This window comes from Lissotriton helveticus, chromosome 9, assembly GCF_964261635.1.
Source record: "Lissotriton helveticus chromosome 9, aLisHel1.1, whole genome shotgun sequence".
Taxonomy (NCBI): Eukaryota; Metazoa; Chordata; class Amphibia; order Caudata; family Salamandridae; genus Lissotriton; species Lissotriton helveticus.
This window is the reverse complement of record NC_136070.1, coordinates 500,884,093-500,909,721: the sequence shown is the minus strand read 5'-3', so window position 1 is coordinate 500,909,721 and position 25,629 is coordinate 500,884,093. Positions and strand designations below refer to the sequence as shown.

The 25,629-nt window shown below is 45.7% G+C and overlaps 1 protein-coding gene across 1 annotated transcript; it reads right to left on the bottom strand.

The window, feature by feature from the left end:
• Window positions 1-4,285: 4,285 nt before the first annotated feature.
• Window positions 4,286-20,255, bottom strand: SIX1 (SIX homeobox 1). The gene is made up of 2 exons (XM_078660342.1): window positions 18,901-20,255; window positions 4,286-5,477 (listed from the first exon to the last, which is right to left on the bottom strand). The coding sequence occupies exons 1-2, from the start codon at window positions 19,458-19,460 to the stop codon at window positions 5,201-5,203; spliced, it is 837 nt and encodes a 278-aa protein (XP_078516468.1). The 5' UTR covers window positions 19,461-20,255; the 3' UTR covers window positions 4,286-5,200.
• Window positions 20,256-25,629: the final 5,374 nt, after the last annotated feature.

Here is a 25,629-nt window from a genome sequence, read left to right as displayed (position 1 = left end):
AAGGCCCTGCCCACCTGCAAAGGAAACATAAAATGTAAGTTATTATAATTTTATATTTCCTTTACTTTACACTGCTAAAAAGCAGTGGGGTGGTGCTCCTCCATCATAGCTGAGGAGCCACCACTGGTTAACCCAGGTGGGTCCTACTTGTTATTTAAGGTGGTTGGCGGGTCAGCTATTATACAGTATGACACACCATGATTGCCCAGAAATTAGCCATATCTGTGTATTGCTAAGATTAAAATCATGCAAGTTTCCCTCATCTAAAAACTGTGTGGTCTGGTTTTATAATGCATGTTAGCTAACATCCCAGATATGAGTTTCAATAATGAATGTTAGCCTTAGGGTAGGATGCTAATGCTAGCTGTGTCACACGTCATGGTTCCACCTGACAGCTCTGAAGTGAGTGCACTTACCAGTGCTTAATTTGTAGAATAAGAAGTGAGAGGGGCCCTGATCAGGATGCCACTGCAGTTTGCACCACCCATTACCCCTACCATCACTGCCAAAACAACTACAGACCTTCCCTCTTGACTGCAAGTACGGCAGTCCGAATTATTCCAGATCCCCAAACCTAAAGAAATGTCTGGGGAGGCAGGTTTTATTATTTTTTTATGTATATTGTATTTTTTTATTTTTTATTTTTTATTTTATATTCACAAACAACCTTGTTCAGCTCATCTCTAAATTAGATGAGCAGCGCCACCATGTGGCAGATTGTCATAAGTGTCGTATGGCAATTAAGTGCAGTGCTAAGCACCGCAAACCACTTAAGTGCTGGTGCCGAGCACCCGAAACCACAGGCTCAAATTAAGCACTGTTGAGGACACAATGTTTGTACGGGATTGGGTGCTCTTTGCAGCCCCATGGAGTACCCTGAGCTCTCAATAGTGAGCTGCAGAGGACATGTGGAGAGGGTGACCACCTTGATCCAGATCATTACAGATACTGTCTCCAGAACAAAATGTTTCACCCACAAACTTTAGGTTTGAGGTGTGTTGTTCAATGTTGAATTGCAACACAACAGATGAGCAGATAGGTAGCATGCAGAGTTAAAAAAAAAAGTTAAGATATCTTTAAATACAGGTATATGTTAAAATATATTTGTAGTAAATAGCAAATATTTACCTGTGGTTGCAGTGTTTTGCTTTATTTGGCTGCTAAATTTGCTAAAACGTCACATGCATCAAAGTATGAGTGCAAGTTTATCAGTTAAATAAATGTAGAAATGTGCAATTTTGTACTCAATTTTTTCGCAAACTACCCAATAAATATGGATAAATACTAATAAGATGGCTAAAAAAATAAACTGAAATGTTAAAGAAATAAATAGCATAAAACCGTGAGCCCTAATTATGGCCTGGTTCTCCAGTGAGGGGTTGCGTGGGCACATAGTGACGTCCTGGTGTAGTCCGACTTCTGCTCGGTGAAGCATTGTAATCCCTGGGGGTAGGTAGGAGGAGTCATGGAACCAGGTAGCCACATAGACGACTCTGGTGATAAGGTGGTCGGTGTGAGTGGGGGAGCTTGGATAGCCCCATGAGGCCTTTAGCATGGCGATCTGGGCCCAGGCCCAGGGCACCAGTATTCTGAGGGGTGCAGGGAGCTGTGTGCATTAAGGTAATCAGATATACAATGGGAGCAAAGAGGGGTTAAGAAGTCAGACTGCCCCCCACTCAATCAATTGTAAACACTGCCAGATCCGACCTCTGTCGAACAGAGAACCCTATATTTTTGGTACCCACATGGAGTTTTCCCTGAAACTTTCAACTTCCCCCACAGGTCCATCTTATTGTCGGTGACCTGCTGGTCCTTGCTGTTCTATTTAAGAAAAACGTCAATACCCACATCACATACACACAACAAAGTGGTTTCAAACCATTACATGAATGTGTGCAACAAAATAGAAGAAAAAAGTGTGAGAAAAGGACAGAAAGCACCTCATGTACACAAACCCAAGGAGCTGCTGGATGGTACTCGCTAGTATGCCCACGGTATCCTCATCGGTTGCTTTCGTAGTCGAAAAGAAAAAAAAGGGGTATGTGCTTAGACTTTCAGAGGTGAGATATCAAACAAGGAATGAATCAAGAAAATGTGACAAGCAACACTGAGATGTATGACTCACTCAGTGTCCTCGTGCTCTAGCCTTTTCCGTGTGCTCGTTTCTGTCTGGTTTGCCAGTAAGTGGTTTTCATACTTCATCATCATACTGTGGGCAATGTTTTTATTACCCCATTGCCTCATTTCTGGCCCTCCCTTCACTCTCTCATTCCTGCTGAAACACACCTACAAATCCACCATCAGAGTGAGGCAGCTAAGCTATCGGTGAGTTAGGTGTGGTGACAGAGGTCCGGAGACGAGTGTGTTCAAAGGGCCAGTCACTGCTCAGCCAGGTACTGACCGGTAAACACAAAGGACCCCCTGCTGCCTCATTTAACTTGCTAGCATCAGCAAGGGCACCAAATTTCTCTTCACCCAAGGCGCCATCTTAACAAAGGCCGGCTCTGGATGTGGTCACTACGAGGTAACAATGGACTCAGGGACGGCCCATGGGGACTGGCTGTGGTGGTCGGCAAGAGGGGCAAGGCTCCGGCTAGCCCCAAGGAGGACTCTGGTGTTGTGATGGTCTGCAGGCGAGGACATGGACTCTGGGCAGCCCTTTAGGACTGTGGAGAGGTGGCGGTGGGTATGTTGGGGCATGGGCTCTGTGTAGACCTGAAGAACGTCTTAGACTCTCTTAATCGCCTTTGCCTGCTGATTATTGATACTTTATCTCCATGTACACAGACATTTGTTATAAGTTAAATCAATAAAAATATTTACCCAGAAAATGTTCAGTCTCTCTTGTGGGGTGGGAGTGATGCGCGCTACCGTGGGTGCCCGGGCATTTCTTGTAAAGTGCTGAGGGGAGAGGGGTGTGTGTGTGTTTTTTTTTTTAGGGGGAGGGTGTTGGGGGGGGGTGTTGGGGGGGGGGGAGATGCACTGAGCGCCTGGGGCCCTCAGGTTGAGGTCCGGTTCTGCGGTTAGCTCTCCCCGGTGAGATGCTGTTAGACACCACAGGGCCGCGGGATGTCTACTAAAGAGCCGAGAGTTGTGTGGGGTCAGGGGTGGGCGTTCGGCTTGTTCCCGGTGCAGCGGCCCCCAGCACCGTGACGAGCCCAGTAAGGCGACGCGCGAACCCCCTTTGCACAGGACACCTCCCTCCAACGAGAGCTCTCCTGTGAGGTTCCCTCTGGCGCCAGTAGGGTTGTGCGGGTCCTGCTACAGCCAGACCAGGTGGTCCGGCACCTCTGCACCGCAAAGAGGGTATGCAAACTGTGGGTGGGTAGACTGCGCAGAAGTAGTGTGGGGGCCTGCAGGCAGCCGTTTTATTTGAGAAGTTCGGGCCCTCTAGCGATGAGGAGGCATGTGGATAGCGGTCAATTAAGAAGCTTGTGCATGTTCACCCCTCCTCACAACACACACTCACAATGAGCATTGAGCGGCTCGAGGGTGTCGTTAAAAGTCCTTCCTGAGGGGGCGCGATTACGCCAGCCCGAGACCCGGAGGATAAACACTCCACTACGCCTTAAATAAACACTCACAAAGGCGATCGGGATCATTAGACTTAAAACCCAAGTGAATCTACGAACGAGGCGTTTAGGAAGCTCATTATTTCACCTCAGAGGGCGCCGAGGCGCAGGGCTGCCTGCCTGCCTCACAGGGGAAGCTCCCGGGTGCATGCGGGACTGGGGTTAACTTACACACCGGCTACGGCTACGGGCATTCTCACCCGCACCGGCACTCACACTTAGGGACGCAGGCTGAATTTAAACAGAAAAATAAACAAAGTGTTTTTAAATAAACCCTACTTCCCGGGGCTGTGTATTTCGTGCATTAGGTACCTAATAGGTAGCTTGGGTGAGGGCGAAATTGTCTAAAACAGCCTAAAGATTTATTACATCAGAAAAAAATGTTTACTTTTATACACGTGCCTTTTTCGCAGGGGACCATATGTATATATATTGTATATATATATATATATATAGATAGAGAGATAGAGATAGAGATAGAGAGAGAGAGAGAGAGAGAGAGAGAGAGAGTTAAAATCCGGGGACGGGCACAACTTCGCACCCTAAATTAAGAACAATTTGCCCAACGATATTATCCAGCTAATTGCACAAGCAAGCTTCTTATTCGATTTCGGTGCATTTTCCAAATCAAGGAGGCTAGAAATATTTAACGAGCTGAGATGCAAAATTAACCATCATTCCCTTGGTGACAAAGACACTTCCAGAGCTCCCTGTACGAAATTACATTTTATTGCAGTGTTGAGATGTAAATGTGCGCCGTTTTCAACAGATTTAATTTAAGAATGCTGCAAGACGGTTTCGGGTAAAATGGAAAACAGCACCAGAGTCCCTTCGTCCGTCTACAGAATTACAACAAGTCTTTCAGATTTGATATCGTTCCACAATGACATTTATTTTCACGTTCGGAAAAAAATAACCATGCTATTTCCGTAACAAACGAAAGGGCTCGGTTCTGCCCGCATTTTGCGGAAGAGCATCTTCTAAGTAGGCTCGAATAGTTCGCAAGTTGAAAGAAAAAAAGGAGTAAACCGCGGATATGGAAGTTTATTCACAAATCGGTGTTTTTCCAGAAATTTCCCCAACACAGAAGTGCCGCCCCATTTGTGTCAGGCTTGTGAGTGCTCGAGAACAAACCGGGCACCCCATTCTTTCTTATTTTGTAGAAGTTTTTTTTAACAATTACTGGGCAAACCTGCTTCAAGCGAACTGCGGAAGTATACACTTTGCCACCGAAAGCTAACTTTTCGCCATTCTTTTAGTTCGCGAACAGAGGCAATATGTATTTGCGATTTGCTTCAATCCTGCTTTTTGATAGGCGCTTTAAAACAGGGCTGTCTTCATAAATAAGGATAAAAATACAGTGAATTGGAGGCTGTTTTGTAGTTCCTTGGGGAGAGTTGGAAGAAGCCCCGACGGCGGACGGGCTCGAGCAGTGCTTCCCGTCTTCGCGGGCGAGCTCCTCGCAGAAGTCAGGGCCGCCTCTAAGCGCATTATTCGAATTTCTCCAGTCAGCTATCGGACAGTGCATGTTCTCTATACATTAAGTTCCAGGAGTGGAGCGGTGCAGAAGCCCCCTGTCCTGCTATGTACACGAGGGTCTTTAGTCTCTGGGCCTGCTCGGGTCCCCCCTAGGAGCCCAGGTCCACCAGGCTGGAGGTGAGCGGCCCGAGCAGGGAGTCCTGCAGCTGGTGGGGGTGGCCCTGCAGGCCGTGCCCGCCGCCCATGGAGTAGCCTTGGGCCCCCGGGTGTCCGAGCCCGCCCTGCAGCAGCAGCACCGACGCCTGGTCCGGGCTCTGCGGAGGCGAGAAGTCCTCCTCCGAGCTGGACATCAGCGACTTGCCTCCGTCCAGGGGCGACAGCTGGTTCTGCTTGTTGCCGGCGCCGTTGTTGTTTTCAGTGTTCTCCCTGGGCAAAGAAAAGAAACAATTTAAATTACAGTTATTTCAGCTCATCTTTTACAATCAAAATCATGTATATAATTGTACATAATATTATTTGCAAACGTTGTATTAAAAGGAACATAATAAGCTGATAAAAACGTGCTTCTTATTCAGGGATTAATAGTAATAATATAAAAACCTTCATTGTTAATATTCTAATTCTCAGATTATATCATTTACTGTTCACCTTGCTTTCATGGTGTCAATTAAAACAAATATATACCAATATATCACAGTGCCCTTATATTGTTTAAAAGCAAAGAAGGCAGAAGTTTCACTGATGCGCGTTGTCTACGGATTACAAGTAGTATCGGCGAATAGGAAATATGTGGCTTGCCCTGGCTCTGAAAGGCTATTGGGGCTGAGCAAGGGTCAGTAATGCGGTCAAGTGACTGACTCTGTATCCGGCCTTTCAGAGGCAATGTCAAAAGCCAAATATATATATATATATATATACATATACACACATACATACATGCATTCATATATGCATTCACACACACACACGCTCCCTCTCTCTGCGGTCGAAAGCTATCCTATAGTTCTGTTTAAATTGATTAAACTGAGATTTCTTTGTGAAATGGATTTTTAGATTTGCTAATAGCTTTGGGGCAGTTTTAGCATTTAAACGTGTTTGTGCACGTATGCGTGCGTGTGTTTAAATAAACATTGAGCGAGACATAGTCTTATATGCTATGTCTAAGACCCTTCCTCCTTGGAACAATCCCCCCCCCCCCCCACCTCACCCCATATACACTTTATAATCTATGTTGGTCTCTCTGCAGAGACGAAGAACCCCCGTAAAATACCGAGCGAGGTGAAACATGGCGTCCTCTTCGTGAAACACCCTTTTTACAGAAATCCGGTTTTAATTAAGAACATTCCGGTCGTCGTGTGAGATATGGTGGGAGGGTTGGATGAATCGGGGCAGCTGACAATTGTGACACCAAATAATTTTAAAACCGTAATGACTGCGGTGAAGGCGGCCCGTGACACACGCTGCAAACGCTTCCAGCCGGCAGCCCCTGCAGCTGTTTAAATAGCCCAGTTAAACCTTTTCGCTAAACGTGCAGTAATTGCGGCACTCGCTGTGTTTACATGTACATAGCCACATAATCACTGCCCTGACAGCGGAATCTGCAGACACAGCATCATTGTCTGTACGTGCGCTGTACCATACGCTGGCGTACGTGCGCCGTACGCATACGTACGTTTTGACACGCGTCTACGCATGAGCGCACGCGCGCACATATGCGCATCCACGTAGACACGTTGCCCGTACAGTCCCATGGTGAACACATTGAGTGGCCGCAGAGTCAGGATATGCGTATATATGTAGCTGGTAAATGTCCAGCGCCTGGACGTATATACATATATATATAGTGCACGTAAAGCCACCTCTATGTGCCCACGTAAACGTAGTGTCTGTCTGTATGTCGAGTCTTGGTAGTACGCGTTATAGAACACTTTTTATAGTGTTTGTTGTGTGACTAGTGTCCTTTTACTCGCACGCTTTGCATAGCTGATATTCTTTATATTCTTTACTCAGTGTCTTTATAGGTCTTGCTTTGACAGCACAGCAGTTAAAGACCTGTTGCTTACAATACACTTAGCTTGTCCTGTAGATCTGTTCCTTTCAACACTGGCTTTCTTTGAGCAGTCTCTCACAACCATTAGCTTAGGACATTGTCAATCATTTTTTCCCAGGCCTAGTGGAGCATTCATCTTTCACTCTATGCTAATAGTGGATGGGCTATATCCTTCCTCCTACACTGAGCTCTTGCATTGAACTGCACCAGGGACTAATTTGCCAATACAGCAGTCCTGTATTTTATTGTAATTGCAGGTGTATAGCGCGTACTACCTCTCTGTCCACTTGCCTTTAATATGCTTGTTCTGCTGTCCATAGCTTATTAAAGCCAAGATCAATTGGATTTGCCCATGCTTGTTTTTGTGTCAGTTATTATTGTGTGAGATGATTTGAGACCATAAACCAAGAGGTCAAGAAAGTACATTTTCAAACCCCATGTTGCCTGATCACTGACGTATGCTATTAAACTTTGAAGTATAGCTCCTGTTCTGGTTGGTTTGCTTGGAAGATGTGTGGCGCAGTGCTTGTGGTCCCTGCTGGTTGTGTTTTTGCAGAGCATTTTAGAATACTCTGCAGCACAGTCCTGTTTCCAGCACATTTCTATATTTGATGGTGTTGGTCACCCTGATGGTGGAGAGCTTTTTTTGCTTTTCATCTTGGGGCCTTGCACTGAGAGTCAACTTAGCTTAGTCCTCTTATGGTAACTGCTTGTGTATTTACCTTTGGCCTACACTTTGACCTAACGCGCACTGTTGCGCTTCCTATTGGAATGGTTCTTACACGTAATACTTATAATGCTGTGTCATGAAGCAATTCCAAAAATAAACTTTTGGGTCACACGCCGGGTTTATTTCCTCTTGGTTATTTCTTTCACCATTATATTTTCCTACGCACTGGTAATTTTTCCTTCACTTCCTCTTCATTTTCTCACCTCCCTAGCATTTCAGCTAATTACCGAAGCTCACTTACACAATGTTCTATTGATCAGTGTTTGTATATAAAAGCACATAGTAACATAGTGGTAACCAGAGAAAGATTGTTCACTATGTATGTACGAAGGAGCGTTATCCGACTACATAAAATGTATGTTTATTTTTTAGATACAGCCCCTGAAGAAGGGCCTGGAGGCCCGAAATGCATTGGGCGGGCAATGAAAAATAAGATATATGAAAGTGGTCATCAAAAGTTATGCAATGCTAATAATGTAACATAATGCAACATGAATGAAATGTCGTATTATTTGATCACATGCAGATATAGCTAATCATAAAAAAATTTTTTGTTTACAAAAAGAGATGGTTTTCTAAATGTTTATTTTTGGAATTGCTTCATGACACAGCATTATAAGTATTACGTGTAAGAACCATTCCAATAGGAAGCGCAACAGTGCGCGTTAGGCCAAGCGGTTGCGCTTGAATAATTGTGTTATTAGTTCATGCACGAGAGGGACATCGTGCCTACCTACGCAGCACGCATAGAGAAGCAGTTAAAAAAAGATTAATAATTTAATTACTAAAGCAACGGTGTGCCCAGCCTCTACCACATTTGCTACACTTTGACCTGCCTTGAGCATTGAGCAGAATCATTGTTATTCCTGGATAGTTGTGAGTTAAAGGGACAAAAATGGGCAAACCAGTATCCAGCAAAGCCAGATCCAGGCCATATTTTCAACTGCTTGGAAAGTCAGCAGTGTCGGACTGGGACTGAAAATAAGCCCGGGCACCAAAATAAAAGTGGCCCCATTAGTGAATTAGATAGCTAAAAAGGTGACCCATGTTTTAAAATTCGGGGAGTTTTGAACTAATAAAGACACATTGTATAAGTATTTTTCAAGATATTGAATTAAGAATTTGGGTGAGCTTGCTGCAGACAATGTTTGTTTTAATGTCAGGAAAATCAACAGTAATGAAAACTGGCCCAGCAGACCATAAACCAGGCCCACAAACAGCCAAACAAAAAACCAGTCCACAAACTGACCTGTAGGAAAAGCCCATTCACTGTCTCATTGCCCTATAAGCAGGGCCATTGGAATTATGCAGCAGGGGCGGGTCAAATTATGTGGCAAGGTTGAGTAAATTGAGCGTCAAGAAAACAAATTATGCAGCATTATGTGTCACATTTTATGGTTGTATTAATTCCTTATTTTGTCATTTTAAACTTGGTAACACTGTCTGGCCATTAGCTGCACCACATTAGTACCAGTTTAACACACAAGTATAATAATAAACTACAGAAAGGTAAACAGTCAACCTTACACTGCGCGGCAACATGTGTCGCTGCATTTTTACTAATTTTTGAACCATTTGAGCTATAAACTATTTTTGTGTTCACCTCTGCAGCCTATGCAGTAGATGATGGATTATGTGGCAAATTGGCAAATTTACAATTATGCTAAAATTGCTGCTGCCACACATTCGCATAATTCCAGTGACCCAGCCTATAGGCCAGTCCGGCCCAGAAAGTGACCCCAGGACTATATAAGGTGCTGTACGTCCATATCAGTGACTGGTTGTGTGCTTCATAAATACTGATAATATAACATATTCACTTAAGAAAAGCATGCATACACTTTATTTAAATAGAAATCACTGACATAGTCAAACGTTATCCTGAAAAACTATCCTGGATGCGTCCCTCCATTGGATAGCTTTGGAACAGACACAGGACTTGCACTCCGCCATCAGCCTAGATACTGGTGCCCTAAGGAGCGCACCAGTATCCCTGGGGTAGGGTAGTGTTCGATAGAGGTCTTAAAAATTGTGGCAATGAGGTAACTCTTCAATATCTACTCTCATCTGTTACCAGAGATGTTCAACAGATTGGGAGCGAGTGGCGGAGCAGATGCCACAAGAAGAGGATAACTGCTAGAGGTTAAGGATTCAATGTTTTAGATGAATCGTGCAATGTGCAATTGATCCTACAAAACATGCTCTTCAGTACTTTAAGATGTTTCTGATGCAGCTGTAACTTTTCACATGAAGAAATAATGTTACTTGTGAGTGGCCTACATAAAATGTTATCATTCTGTCCCTGTCTGCAAAACCTTTGTACAATGGGGTTTTACCAAACTTAGCTGGTTTACTGCCTGTGAAAATGCACCACCCAATAGATGCATTGTGCTTGGTCTTGCTGACTTTGGGCATCGGGGACATCATAATTAGGCCTGGGCAAGATTTTCATTACCTTTCCGTAATCTCACATCATTTCTGGCATTTCACGTGTTACATGAAATTCTGAGAATTATGCAACAAAGACATATTGCTTAATTTCAAGGTTGTTTGCGTAAAAATCCTAATACGGAAGCATGGGAACAACGCAAATGAACAGAACATGAGTGGGTGTTCTACGCACCACTTGTATTTTGTGTGCTATTTTTTAGAATGAAATGTGTCATGTCAAAAATGGATGCACAGACACATTAGTCAGTAAAAGATGGCGCTCAATGTATTTTTTATAATTTCACATAATTTCATGTAATTTGTTCAAAATGTTGTATAATTACTCAAAAGGAATTTATGCTGGTTTCACAAAATTACATTTTTATATCTGTTATATTGGCCGCCTGGTTGCAGAATAAAGATGGAGTACATTTTTGGGAGTTACAATGAAGTAAATGTCATATTTTGGACTCCTCGGTCTGCTAGGTTCGCTGCATTTTGTGAGCCTCTAATAAGCTATTATTGCCAATATCTTGGGAGGCAATTGGTACCTCTAAGTGAAGTTTCACTGACCGCAAACATTTGGCATGTATACATGGACCTGTGGGTTGGTGTTTGTAAAGTGCAGACCTATATGATAAGAGACAGAGAATTTAATAAGGAATGGGATCAGAAATATTTTGAGATCAGATGAGGTAGGGAATGAAAATTGATGCATTTCTTTTTTGTGCGCCACATAGAAATGGGCCCTCAACTATTTTCTGAACTGCGGCGAAACGGGTAAGGGCAAGCCTGTTGTATGATCTAGGTATGTGAGATATATAACACAGACCTAGCTACAAATTAATGGACTGCTGTAGAAGAGGTAGGTGTAAAATACTGGCAAGTGTCTGAGTGGGTATAGTGTCACTGATATAAGTGACCAGGTGTGGAGAAGAGGGGGTACTGGCTAGGCGGGATCTTGTTTCACATTTTGTGTGGTAAGAACTGAAGAAGGCTCTTCAATTTAAGAAAAACTTTTAAATGCATTGTCTTACAATCATTTAGTTGAATATCATTTTCACAGCGTTGGGGCCAGCAACAGCACAGCTGCCTTGCCAACATTTTATTGCCAGCTCTACTAGTTTAAAATAATACATTGTTCTTGCTTTCTGTGGTCTGTAAAGTCTCAGTTCACATTGCTGTCTGGTGTGGAGGTGTTGAGAGCATGCTGACAGGCATCTTGAGAGTTGACTAAATGCCTTAAGGACAGCAGTCCTTAGGTGTGTGGGTAAATGGACTAGCAAAGAGTGGTCAGTGGGTGTCAGACTACCTGGCTTGGCAGTGTTGGCTTCCTTCAAGCAGTAGATAGCTGCATACTCTTTGGGTTCGTGAGTGAAGGCATGTCTGGCCACCTTACTGTGGGACTAGATGCAAGCTGACTTACTGACTGAAAGGTGGTATTTGTCAGTTAGTGTCTATGTTCCTTGAAGTTAGAATGTTGCATGCTTGCTCTCTGGGCTAAGGGTACAGGGTCCCAGCTGAGTGGTTGGCTTGCAGTTGGAGTTCTTTTTCTGAGTGTGGTGCTTGCTAACATGTTCTCTTGTTGTGTGGAGTTGTGTGGTGTCAAGGGTAGGGCTGCTTGGTGAACAGTCTTTTTCCTCTGCATTTTGAACATATGCTGTGTGTGGGATAAGCAGGTGTGGTTTATGCTCTCTTTCCTTTGGGAGGTGGGCTGCATCTGTCTGGAGAAGAGGCACTAGTTGCACATTGCCTGCCTCTCCTGCGGTTAGTGCTGTGGGTGGATGCTGTACGCTTTTTGGGTATCTACACATGCTGTCTGGCTTTCTTGCTTTAGTGCCAAGAATCAGTGTGGGATATATGATGCAAAACATACAGTTCCCATGCAATGCTTGCACTGCGGGAGTATAGCTGCGTTTTAGGCATCTGCCTTCTGGTGTTCTAGTGCTGGTAGTAGTCTCTTTTTTGTGTAGTGTTATGTTTATAGTGCAGCACAAGTATAGTAACCTTTTCCCCCAGAAGCACTATAGATAAGTCACAGAGATGCTGCATGGGGCTATTGCAGTTAAACGGTGAGAGGTAGTGTATTAAAATGTTCATTTTTTATTTCAGTATAGACAGGAGGGCAGCACCAGGGATGAGGGTGTTTGCGGTGTAACACCCCCTTAATAAATGGATTCTATAATAAATAGTTGGGAACAGGTGCTACCAGTTGGGTATGGTGAGGTGTCTGTCAGATTTCACCTGGGATTTTTACATGCACAGACAAAAGCACCCACACACTAGTTTCTGTTTTGAAGGTCTTAAAACATGTTATTTTACATAATGATGAGTTTTAATTAACCCTAACAATCCGCCCTCATATCTCCCTTTCCACTTCCCCTTAAGCCCCCCTCATTCCATTCTTCTCATATGATGTATTTTAACGTGATATGCCAGCGTAATTGTAGGAAAATCGAAAGTTCACCCCTCCCCCCCCTAATCTTACTGACCAAGCTACACCCCTGAGTATAGTTCTGTGTGCACCTGAAAGCCTGAAAGCCTCCCAGGGATCTGTCTTCCCATAAGATCTGTAAGGTCGGGCAGCCACTCCCTCTCCAGGAAGGTGGGCAAAGGGTGTTGTTTGCCTCTCACCACCTCATCCACCCTACCTCCGGATCTCTCTTCCAAGCCTTCAGCCCTGTCTCTGTCTCCTGTCATAGAGCAAGAGCAGGGCCCGGGCCGGCCTAACCTAACAACACAGGAGGAAGTGTCCACTCAGCCGGGACGCTGATTTCATACCATTAAAGGTGCTGACAGCCCAGCCCGGCCAAGCATACAGAAAGGGCTGAAAAGATCATTAAAGTATCGTTTCAACAGTCCTGTGGGAGGCCTGCTCAAATAACTGCCCAAGCTGTACTCTCAAATCCGTGTGTGAGGCTGGGGAGTCCAGAAAGCCCTCAAAATGTCTGACTTTTTCTCAAGTGACACGTTTATACAACGCCCTCGTGACAGATACGTTTCCGCTGTGGCTTGTGCAATTTTCATATTTATTTTTTTCTGCTAAGGTTTGCATGTTTTGCAGAGGAAGAAAACAATCGAATTAATACCGCTGTGGTAGGTACATCTATAACTCCTGTTGATGTTTAGGTTGAATACGCTGATTGACTGGAAACTCAACATGTACGAACTAGGGATACATTTTTCTCAAAGCTGTACTATGTTTATTGTACCTTCATTTTAAGCAAAAGCTTCTTCCGAATTGGTAGAAAACATGCACTAGATTTGCTAATATAGGCAACTGTTCCCTGCAGACTGTTAACTGCAGTGTTGAACCGTAAGGGCACAATTCAGGGAAATGTGGAGTCGGGACAAAAAAATAGTCCTCATATTTATTTATGTATTTATTGACGAGTTGTTCATGTGCCTTTGTGTCGCCTTATGACCATTATGCAGCGCTTTGGTGAGCTCAATAATAGAATAGCCACCCCCAATGTCAAAAATTGCAATGTTTGTCTTTTTGTTGTCAGATCTGTAATTTCTTCAAAGATAGGCCCATTTAAACTCATTCTTATATTCAGTCTGGCCCAAAGGACACTAACAACATGAACTGGGTGTCAGAACATAACCTTATTGACAGAGTGCTGCCACTAGGCACACATACAGGCAGACTGCAGTGCCACTAAAAACCTGCCACACAGTCTGACCAGCCAGCAGTGAATAGACACTTATAAAGCCATTTTCTTACCATTAACCCCAGTCACAGGAAAGGACACCCAGGCAGCACCCAACTGATTGCTAAAGTTACAGGTCAATTAATTAAACAATCTGTCATGCCAACAGCGAATACCACATGCAGAATTAGTGGGTCATTAACACTGCCAGAGTTAACCCCCAACCATGGGCTCCCTGGCAGTACCTAACCTCGGGCATAGGCTGTGGAGTAATTGTTTGTATTCACAGGCCATCTGGTAGTCCTTAGGTCTAGGAATGAGCAGTAACTCAATCATATATAAATATATACATGGCAACATGTACAGCTAACACGTGCTAATGTGATGCACATACCTCGGGGCTGGGTGCAGAGCTCAAAGTGCAGGGGCCTAAAAGTTTTCTTGGGGACCCTCTCTGTAGAATGTCGGTTTTGTCAAATGGTTGCCTGGTCTTAATTCTACCAAATTCCTTTATCTTCCACCCAGTACATTTCTAGATTATCTTGCTCATGGGGGTACTTTTCCCTCTGCTGTCTCACTTTGTCACACTTTTCCTATCTTTCGCTTCAGCCTTGCTTCTCCCTCTTCTGCCTTCCTCTCTTTTGCACTGGTCTAAAGTCTGATGATAAAAAAGAGCTTCTAGGCCCGCAAAAAGAGTGCTTTTGGATCCAACCACCCCTACAAATTGACCACTAGATGGGTGTCTGAAAATGTGTTCATAATAGTTTGCTCGTCGACTTCCTGCAATGACTCAATGTGGTGGCAACAGCACACTTTAAGTCTATCTGTGAAGCACCCTGATTGGTCTATGGTGTCAGAAGAACATGGACAGTTTATTTTCCCTACAAGTGTTTTTCTTTTATGTCTCAATTAGCCTTCCTCACTGCAGCGACAACAAGGAGATGTTAGGAGTTTGCACCACAATGTGATTGATTTGATTTGGCTTTATTTAGATACTGCATCCCTCTTTAGACCTTGGACCAAAAGGGACAACCATCCCAGCGACTCAAAGAGCAAAATTTCACGTGTCAGGATGCAGAAATAATGAGCGCTGTCCACAAGCGCCTTTAGAAGGCATGGGGCAGGTCTACCCTGAGCCAAACAAGTTTAAGATGCTGGTGTCTGCACTTACGGCTTTGAGTCAGATTATGCTCATTAAACTATAACAAGAAAAATACAGTAAACACGATACCAACAAAAGAAGACTTAGAAATGTATTCCTTGAAGCTGGGAGCAGAGTGTTGGCATCACACTTTGGTTAAACTCAGATTATTGTTTGTAAAGTGCAGCATTTTCCACCCAATAGATTCTTGCTTTTAGAGTGTAAATTGTTGCCCTGAATCTGAATATTTCTAGAGAATTTGAAATTCCTAAACTGGCTTGTAAAGAAGCTTTGGGAAAAATATGTGCCAAACGCTTATTACGTGTAGGATCTTCGGGCTGCAAAAACAAAGGTATGAAGCTAAATCTAACTTCTTCATTATATAATATGATGAAACCCTGTCCCTCCTTAGTTGGCATGTGCTTTTTTAAGTATCTTTTATCGGTCTTACACTGAATTCATTAGAAAATGAATAATAATCCCTGTATTTAAATTGTTTATCAAATCACCAGCTAAGAATTCAAGTGCCTAAATTTCAACAAAGCATAAATCCTTTGTTTTCTATTCCTGGTATGTTGTCACAGGTTACGGCCAATGAAGGGAATTGTTTTTGCACTTTTTCTTGCAAATGTTCATATGCATATACTGATGGTCAGTTCGATGTTTTTAACTCTGCACAAGAAATTTTAAGGCTGTTGTTTATAAAATAGCATGTTTTGTCTGGAGTAACTGCAGTGAGCATTTTGGTCAATCTATGCTTTTTATATGTGGGACAAGGCTTCGCCCAATTTTTTACTTCTGTGAAAAAGTCTTGCTTTGTTTTATAATTTTTTTGTTTGTATTGGTGATGTGAGTGGAGATCTGCATTTGTTTTCCAGACTTTTATTATCTAACTAAACTTTTAATGCCTGACCTTTTTACTTATATTTTTTATTTCCACTTTAAACGGGGCCTGTCATTCGAGTAAAATGGCCAAAGATGCATGGGGATCCCAGGCTGTCTCCCAAAGTTGCTGCCCATTTTATTGGAATGGTGTTCAAGAGCTATCTATATCTTGTGTGGGTACCATTTAGTTGGGTAACAATAAGCATCTGTTATTTCCATGCTAAGAGGCTAAGACTTGGGTGAACATGGTCTTTACAAATACAGGTGATGTTATCTTATTTTGTAGGTCACCACTTAATGGTCAGAAATGTGCTTTGTTATGCCCCATGGTTTTTCAAGAAATGAGGTCCTTAATGTAAATAATGCTGTGTTTTTCTTAGCCAGTACGGAAAGTCATAATATTAATTTCTTTTTATATACATTTTTGTGTGTATTGTAACAAGCAATAACATTAGGAATGTTTTACATTTGTGAGTGTTTATTTAAACAACTGATAACAAATAATACAAAATCATGTATTTTGATTTGAGAGACTGTTGGATTGATGGGCCTGGTTCAGTGCTAGCTCTTACTTGTGATGTAGTTTCCACTAACTTCCGGAGATAACTTCAACTTGTTTTCTTTTCGAGGCAATATTAAAAACTCGCTATTCTCTTGCCATCTGTAAACTTGCGGTCCAGCAGCAATACAATATGCATAGCTCCGTGCAGATGTTGCCAGGCACTTCATATGGTAATAATGAGACGTTTTGTTTTTATGTCGCACTTGGAACCAATACTTCTGCCGTTTCTAAGCACTGCACAAAATACATGTTACTATTACCACAAGTTATGGTATTGAACTGACCTCAGAAGGATGGTAAGCTGAGCCTGTTTCATCAGGGTTACACATTAAGACCTGAAGATCACCCATTTGCAAGCGAGGGTTCAATACCATCCTTTGGGGAGGCACAGTGTTGAACTGCACACGAATCTCATGCACATACTGGTGTGCAGAACATAATCTCACCCACAGACTGCAAGGTCATTAATTGACATGATCATCTTAGGTATCTGTGCCTTTATCCAGCGCTTGCTGGCCAACATTTAGGACATTCGAAGCACTTTAAAGAATAGCTGTTTCTACATAAAGTTGATATAGATAATACGTGCCCTTACTCACAGAACACAACATGTTGATTTACATCATATGACTACACTACTACGACAATATGTGACCTAGTATGTGGATTGCTGGCCTAGGATCTAACCTCATGTGTGGATCATTAGGTTTAGTATCTAACCTCATGAGTGGACCACTAGGCCTAGTGCCTAACCATATGTGTGGACCAATAAACCTACTATGTGACCGCAAGTGCGAACCACAAGGCCTGGTACCTAACCTCAAATGTGGATAGCTAGGCCTACCACCTAACCTCAAATGTAAACAACTAGGCCTAGCACCTAACCTCAAGTGCGAACCACAAGGCCAGGTACCTAACCTCCTGTGTGGACCAGTATGTCTAGTGCCTACCCTCATGGGCTTTCCACTACGCCAGAGTGCCCAAAGCTATGCAAAGATGGCTTGGCCTATACATAACTAACTGTATAGGCTGCAAGGCAAGTCCCTAACCGCACGCAAAACCAATAGGACCAATTCTTAGCCCTATTCTCCTATCCAGAACCTACAGAGGTGCTCAGAACAATTGGGCAAAGTCTACATGTAGACAAGGGTTGTCCAGTTAGGACCAAAGTTCATGAACTTGTGCCCACACCCTAAAAAGGCACATTTTATGCACAGACTGTTCGACCAATGCCTGGCCTTGTTCAAACGTTAGACTGGCAAAGCTTTCGTAGACACTGCCAGTTCGGTGCCCAACCACAGCAACAATTTTCGAGGTCTGTACTTAGCTTCATATAAAAAAAACACCAGTGCAATAACACTGCACAAAAGCTCGGCCTCAGGCCTGGTTTCGGGTGTTGTAAAGCCTGATGCCGATTCTCACTCACAGGCTGCCAAAGGTGAGTACCTAGCGGGCACCACAGCTAAATAAAACTTTCCAGGGCAGCCGTGAAAAGAGCACACAGACTAAGAGGGCGCCGAGGGTTTGTTCACAGACGTCCATAGAATGTGCTTCTGGGACATCTGTCAAACTTTATACAAACAGAGATGGCCGGTTCGAAATTAAAGTGTGCCATCCGTGTAGTGATGATGATGGCACACGTAGGCAGAATGGCAGGAGGGCTTTAAAGCGCACAGTCAAGAAGCCAGTGAGGAGTGTGCCCTTTGCAGTGCGTTCTTACAGGAGGCCGGTGCCTTGATACACTGTAATTGTAATGTGCATTTCCTACGAGAGCGGCACCCAAGCCGGCTCCGGAGAGCTCTTGGGGTGCTGACCGGCTACCAGTGGGCTTGGGCACACTGTTGGCAACAGAGGAGGTGGTTGGCTGCCCAGAGGGTTGCCTCTTGCTCATGGTAGTCTTTTCATTCCCTTGTTGCCACATCCAACCTGGTGGTTGCTGCAGGTCCCTTCTGGCACTGTTGAGCTTTTCGGCAAAGGTGGCCCTATCCTACCATCTCAGCCACACGCAGCCCTGTGCTCCTCTGCATATACCCTCACTGGCCCTGATTGCCTCCTGCTGACATGACAGTCACTGTCACTTCACACTGCTCCATGTTTGCCTCCTGACCTGTGGTTCACAAGTAGGCCTATTACTCACACGTGGTTCTTCCAGACCACCTCCTACCCTACTGTCCACTTTTGGCCGTGATATGTGGTCCATAGGAGGCCTTTCTGTTCTGTGGACCACTGGAGACCTCTACCTGACCTGCGGTCCAGTGCAAGCCTCCCATGAAGTGTGACACACATTGGAACCCCCTTGCTGTCCCGTGGTTCTCTGAAGCCCCACTCTTACGGTCCTGCCCTGGAAGAAGCCCCCAGTGGCCCAAGCGTGGTCCTCCCCTCACTTTGCCGTCCTCACCTTTCCTTCGCCTCCGCTGCCCGGTCCCGCTGGCGTCGGTTTTTGAACCAGTTGCTGACCTGGGTGGTGGTGAGCCCCGTGGCCTCGGCCAGCTCCCGCTTTTCCCGCGGGGACGGGTAGGGGTTGTGCGCGTACCACTCGCGCAGCACGCCGCGGGACTTCTCCTTGAAGCAGTAGCTGGTCTCCTCTCCGTCCCAGATGGTGCGCGGCAGCGGGAACTTCCTGCGCACCCGGTATTTGCCCACGGCGCCCAGGGGCCTGCCCCGCAGCTTCTCGGCCTCCACGTAGTGCGCCTTCAGCCAGAGCTGCTGCAGCTTGGGGTGGTTGTGCGGCGAGAAGGGGTGCGCCTCCAGGATCTTGTAGAGCTCGCGGAAGTTTCCCCGGTGGAAGGCCACCACCGCCTTGGCCTTCAGCACCGACTCATTCTTGTGCAGGTGGTCGCAGGCGGGCAGCGACCACAGGAAGCGGCCCAGGCGCTCCAGGTTCCCCCCTTGCTGCAGCACCTCGCACACGCAGGCCACCTGCTCCTGGGTGAAGCCGAAGGAGGGCAGCATGGACATGGCGCCGGAGGAGGGGGTCTGCGCCTCGATAAAGAAAGTGGAGCCGGTGGGTGGGTGCCCTCGCTGGGTAGCGGCTGCCTTCTGTCCGGAGAGCTCTGGTCAGGAGAGCGGAGACTGTGCGCACAGGGGCAGGACAGGGGGGCAATGCGCCCTGGGCAGAGTTCGCCAAGAAGAGGAGGCTGGTCCAAATCCAAGGAGTGTTAGGCAGGGTCCGTCTCTGTGCCAGGGGTACTCTGGGCAGGACTGGGGGTGACTTAGGGGAAACGGAGGGGTCTGTGGCACAGGGACCAGAGGACATAGAAGGGTGGCAGTGCGCTCAGGGAGCAGTGGTCACCAGGAGTGCGCCCTGGGCACAGTTCGGCATCGGCAGGGGCGCTTTCAGTCCAAGCAGTACTCCAACTGGGAGGTTGCCCACCCGGTAACCAGTGGGGGCGCCGGTGCAACGGGGGAGGCTGGCGCCCGGGATCTGCTGTCCCGCCCGGGGAGCACAGGCAGCAGCAGCAGGACGTCTCCAGTACAGTTTGTTTCCGTCTCTAACTCAGACTGCCTTAAAGCTGCACTCGGGGCCGCCCTGCCATTGGCTACGCACGCTCCGGGGGAGGGGGCCCGGCAGAGGGCAGCAGAGCAAGGCCAGCGGAGGGCTCCTGCTGCCGGGGAGGCGTGAGAGAGTCTGTCGGCCCCCGGGCTGGGAGAGCAGACGTCAGGGGCCTGCAACATGAGCCCCTTCTCCGGTGTCACCCGAGGGGGGGCCGAGGCTCATCTCTGCACAAATCAATTATTGCGCAGACCTCCAAAAACACCCCATTGTCCCCCACCTCCCAGACCTGCACGTTCCCGGTGAGCTCACATTTAATTACATCAATGCAGATGATGAATAAATAATGGGTTGATGAATAGCTCATGGGGGCAGGATGAATAATTAAAAATAAACCTCATGGCTCCGGTAGAGAACAGAAGGGCGAGCTAAGCTGCAGAAGGGTTTGCCTACTGGCCAGATTGACTTTCTTCCTCTCGCTGGCTCTCCATTTATCTCTCCACGTCTCATGTCTCTCTCTCTCTCTCTCTCTCTCTCTCTCTCTCTCTCTCTCTATCTATCTCTCTATCTCTCTCTCTCTCTCTCCCCTTCACCCCTCCTCCCCCAGTTGACCATAACTACTAGTGTCTTATATCTATTTACATTATAGAGAACCGAAATGGGGCTTCCTATGAAGTTCTGCGCCACCCATCAACTATACAAGTACAAATGACACACACCTCTGTTATATCTATATATTATTACAGTGCAAATGTCAAATTCCATGTTATTCCCACAGAATAGTGAACCTGACATGGAAAAGCAGTTTATTCCCTCGTGTATATTACAATTAAATTGCACAGAGAAACAACTGGTCTAATAGCCCCTTCAATAAGATGTTACCTTATTGCACAAACTTAACTCCTTGTGACCTGTTTTTTGGTTAATCTGAGTCCCATGGAGACTTTAGGGCCCCCAAGGACAGGGGATTAACCTTAAAATAATAATTCAAGACCAATAATCCTACTTTAGAGAAAGTTACTCTCAGGCTATATGTATTCACAGAAAAACACATGCATAGTGCTTAAGTACATTAAGTATATATGCCACAATGTCACATAATTTCTTATTTACATTTTTGTGATCGCTGGCCTAACAGCCACACTCAGTCAACCCTAGCTTTAACCTTCCCTCAACAACAATGGACTCATGATTGACCACCTTCTGATTGCTGTCTACTGTGTTTATCTCCAGGAGCCCTCACCTATGCCTTAGGGTCCCATTCCAAACTATTCGGGACCCAAATCCCCACCGAGCCCAGGTGGGCCGCTCCTATCTTTAGCACTTCCCATGTCAGGGGTCACTTCGTCCGGGTCGGGTGGCTCAGTGGGCTAATGCATCCACTGCAGGGGCCTGTGTTCAACCTCATGATCACAGGTTCATAACCTCGTGGATAACCTCAGCCTTTGATCCATCTGAGGTCGATAAAATGAGTACCATTGAGTTGGGCAACAATAAACATGTATTATTCAGGGCCAATATACCCCGTTAGGGGTGATCATGCGCTTTACACATAGTCATGTTCAATACTTATTTTTATAAACTGCACACAAAAAAATACCATGGCATAAACCAAATATGAAGAGTAACAGACTGCAATATGCTATTATTTTAAACCACAGCAGTGAAAATAAATGTGGTCTACTAACACATTATTAGGAGCTGCAGTATTAATAAACATACATCATGTATTACATCAAGGTAAAGGTACATTTTTAGTTTAATACTAGAGTACAATGAAATTGACATGCAAAAAACACTGTTCACTGGCTTACAGATGATATCTAACAGTTATTTTTAAGAGAGGAAACCACTCTCCTAATAGTAACTGGGCCCATTCAATATGCTGTACTAATTTAACCTGTTGCAGCAGAATTTTAGATAAAGGACTTTTTTTAAAAAAAACAAATATATTTTACACTGCATTTACACTGCATTGTCATAAACCATACATGCATGTATGCAAATTGTAACGTGGCATGTAATCACCAGTGTTGGGGGGGGGCAGCATAACCCAGTGGGGGCTTCCCTCACTTGATACGTCATTCTCCTGAGCACACCCAAAGGTATTAAATGGCATATATCACTCTATGCGCGTTTGTGTGTTTATATTCTGCAAGCTCAGAAACTGCCCCTTAATGCTAAACTCTCCCTAAAGGATCCCTTAAAGTCTGTGTGTTTCCACGTGTTCCTCTTTGCCAGGGTTGATGCGCCTTGGCGCCCTTGCATGGAGTTTTGAATGTATACCCTGCCTTCGTCCCATGCTCTCCCGAAGGCATAGAGTGTGCCTAATTCTCGACGTGCCTGTAGATAGCATTTAGGAAAATTGCCAGGACCGAAAAGTGCCGTCATTATCTTAAACCTCATTTGCACACCTTGTTTGAGAGCAATTATTGAAAGAAAAAAAAGTTTTGGAAAACAATTAGCCTGTGTAAAGAGAGATAATCTTCTGTTGGTAGCCGGGACAGGTGGAGGAGATAAGGACAATCCTGGGAGATAAGGGGCGTGGGGAGGTGGCGAGGGGGCAGCCTCTGCGGCCGAACGCTGTTGACTGTAGACAGAAAATGGCGGTCTTCGCATTCTCCTCAGAAACGCTTCTCACCGGCTGGACGTGTCAGAGGCCCCACATGCCCGCGGGGCCTGGAAGCTTCTCTGTCAACACCAGGGCTCCTCGGGTAAATAAAGCAAAGACAGTGCATCAAAAACAAATGGTATTTTTTGTAGGATTAACATTTTTACATTGAGTACTCTTTGAGGAAAAATAAAGCTAGGCCCATTTTCTGGTATGTTTTTTGAGCCCTTGCTAAGCCCGATATCGTTAGTTCGTGTCAACCTGTCTCGTTTCATACGTGTCCACGTTCAGGAGTAACATTTTTAGGTCTTAGTGTTAGGCAACAAGACCTTTTGATTTTGTTCAAATATACATATTACACCAATGCCTCGCCAGGGGGTAGGAAGCGCTATATAAATGTAATTGCAGTTTATAGGGGCTTTCAGCCAGCCCTCTCCACCTTAAGTCTGTAGTTGTGGAATTTACCCTTTTCTTCTGCATACTGCCTCGGGGAAATTGATCAGCCTCCTTTAGCTAACTTCACTGTCAGTGACAATTCTTCTATGTTAATATGTAATTGTTTATATAAATTACATATTGTGGTCTTTAGAAAATATTTTCTCTTATATTGGTGAATACTGGCAGACCCCCAACAACAAAGGTATGTACAAAAAAATGCCACAACCAAGCAAGCATAGACAAGACCAAAAGCTGCCAGCCAACTCGATCTTGGAAAGTTGGTAGGGCAGCCATCTTGGAGAGCCAAATGTTGGCGGCTTTGCCAATGCTTGTTGTTTGAGGGCTCAAGTCAGGGTCTACCCTGAATTGGCTACTGGTTCGCTCTGAGCAACACCTCAGAAAAGCAGCACTCCCTACTTGATTGATTGCCCCTAATACCGGAGGTGTCAAGTCTGTGCTGACCCTACAGGCGGCGCCTTACGTTGTGTATGCATGGCAAGGCCCTGTGTGAAACCAACACGAGTACCGGGGCTTGTAAACGGTTTGGGCCGTTTACCCATGGCCGTCTGTCCATCCTGGGACAGACAGGACCCTAGAGCCGCGGACCTGGCAGCTCCGCCTGTCCGGTTTATTTTCGTCCTTGTGATGTTACAGATAAATTCTAGGGAGGCTGCTGTACCCTGCCTGCCAGGAGGAATGTCTCTACTCGGGGCAGAGCCTTATTGACAGGGCAGCTGCAAGGGGGCCGGGACGGAGCGCTAAGCCCTGCTACTAAACCAGCTGAAGCCTGGAGCAAGTGTGCAGGGCGCGGGGAGGGGCGCAACTGCCCCTGTACGTCTCATTCCACACACAAGATTATATTCAAGCACAGCATACGTCACATGTGAGCCCAGATTGTGTGTGAGCGGGGCACGACCGCATTTACGAACGTTTTCCCACTTTACTGTACACATAGAGCCTGTCAGCGATTGTTCATGCTCGCGCAATGGGCGTACTTCAATTGGTGCAGCAGGTGCAGTAACACCGGGATCACGAGGCCTGAGGATCACACTGAACCCGGATTGCTTCTGTTTTTCACACTCCAAACAGCATCAGTGGGGCATTCCTTTCCTTCACTGAGGCCCATGACACACTGGCTACAACACTGGCTCGCGCTGCCTGCTACCTGTCCATGCACCTATAGCTCCCTCCTCGTGCACACATTGATAGGCACACTGCTGGCCGTCCTGTGTGTGTGTGTATATATATATTTTTGTATCTCTCTCTCTCTCTTTTTCTCTCTCTCCTGATCTCAAACATACACATATACGTGCTAGGAGCATGTCCACGCACACAAAAAGGCCTCCACAGGGCCTGCAATTACGTATGCACACAACCCTGCCTGCATAAGCCTGTCCCTGAGCACATGGTTGCCTTCCCATAGGCATTTTTCTCCGAAAGTTACACGGCCATGCACACTGCACATAGCAATACACAGCCACCACGCTTCCACATGCCGGTGCACACAGCTCGCTGCTCAGATAAGCATCACTATCTGACCTCTGACTGTACCTTGCACGCTGCTGCTGCTTGCACATGTATACATTGTCGGCTACACATGTCCTGACCATTGCCTGCAAATGTACACAGTTCTAGCTACCATTGCATACGGTTCCACTTAAAGCCCATGTACACACCACTGCTGGTTAACCAGCAACCCTCCGACCAGCTCTACATCAGTCTGGACTGTTCACACGAGGCACAGGGTCAAGTCTGATTTGCATATGGCTGAGTCTAAACTGGGGTGGCGTGGTGAGCAAAAGAACAATGGATTTAACCTAGGTCTCTTGGCTGGGGGTGAATGTTTTGATTTGTTCTGCATTCCGTCCATCTGTGTGTCTTTTGCGTACGTGCACACCCGGCTGTGACTGCAAATTCACACTTCTGATGACTGCCCAGTCACACGCCTCAGCTAAGAGTCCATGCACACACTGCTGCTATCTACACATTCACACACCTCTGCAGGCTATCCATGCATTCACTGCTAGATGCACATTCAAACACCGCCGCTGGCTATCCATGCACACACTGCACACATTCACACACTGCACACATTTGCACACCACCACTATAAATCCATGTACACACTGCACACATTCACACACTGCTGCTGGCTATCCATGCACACAATGCACACATGCACACATTGCTGCTGGCTATCCATGCACACACTGCACACATTCACACACTGCTGCTGCCTATCCATGCGCATACTGCACACATTCGCACATAGCTGCTGGATATCCATGCTCACACTGCACAGACTGCCGCTGCCTATCCACGCTCACACTGCACACATTCACACATTGTTGCTGGCTATGCATACACATTGCACACATTCACACACCACCGCTGGCTATCCATTCACACCCCCCCGCTTCCTATGCATGCACATACTGCACACATTCACACACCGCTGCTGGCTATCCACGCTCACACTGCACACATTCACACACCGTCGCTGGCTATGCATGTACACATTCACACACCGCCGCTGCCTATCCCCGCTCACACTGCACACATTCACACACCGCCACTGACTATCC

Excerpts from the sequence above, each read along its gene's own strand:
- SIX1 (XM_078660342.1), bottom strand. The coding sequence starts at position 19,460 with ATGTCCATGCTGCCCTCCTTCGGCTTCACCCAGGAGCAGGTGGCCTGC. Across the intron at positions 5,478-18,900 it reads GCAGCGGAGGCGAAGGAAAG|GGAGAACACTGAAAACAACA; the intron begins GTGAGGACGGCA and ends TTCTTTGCCCAG.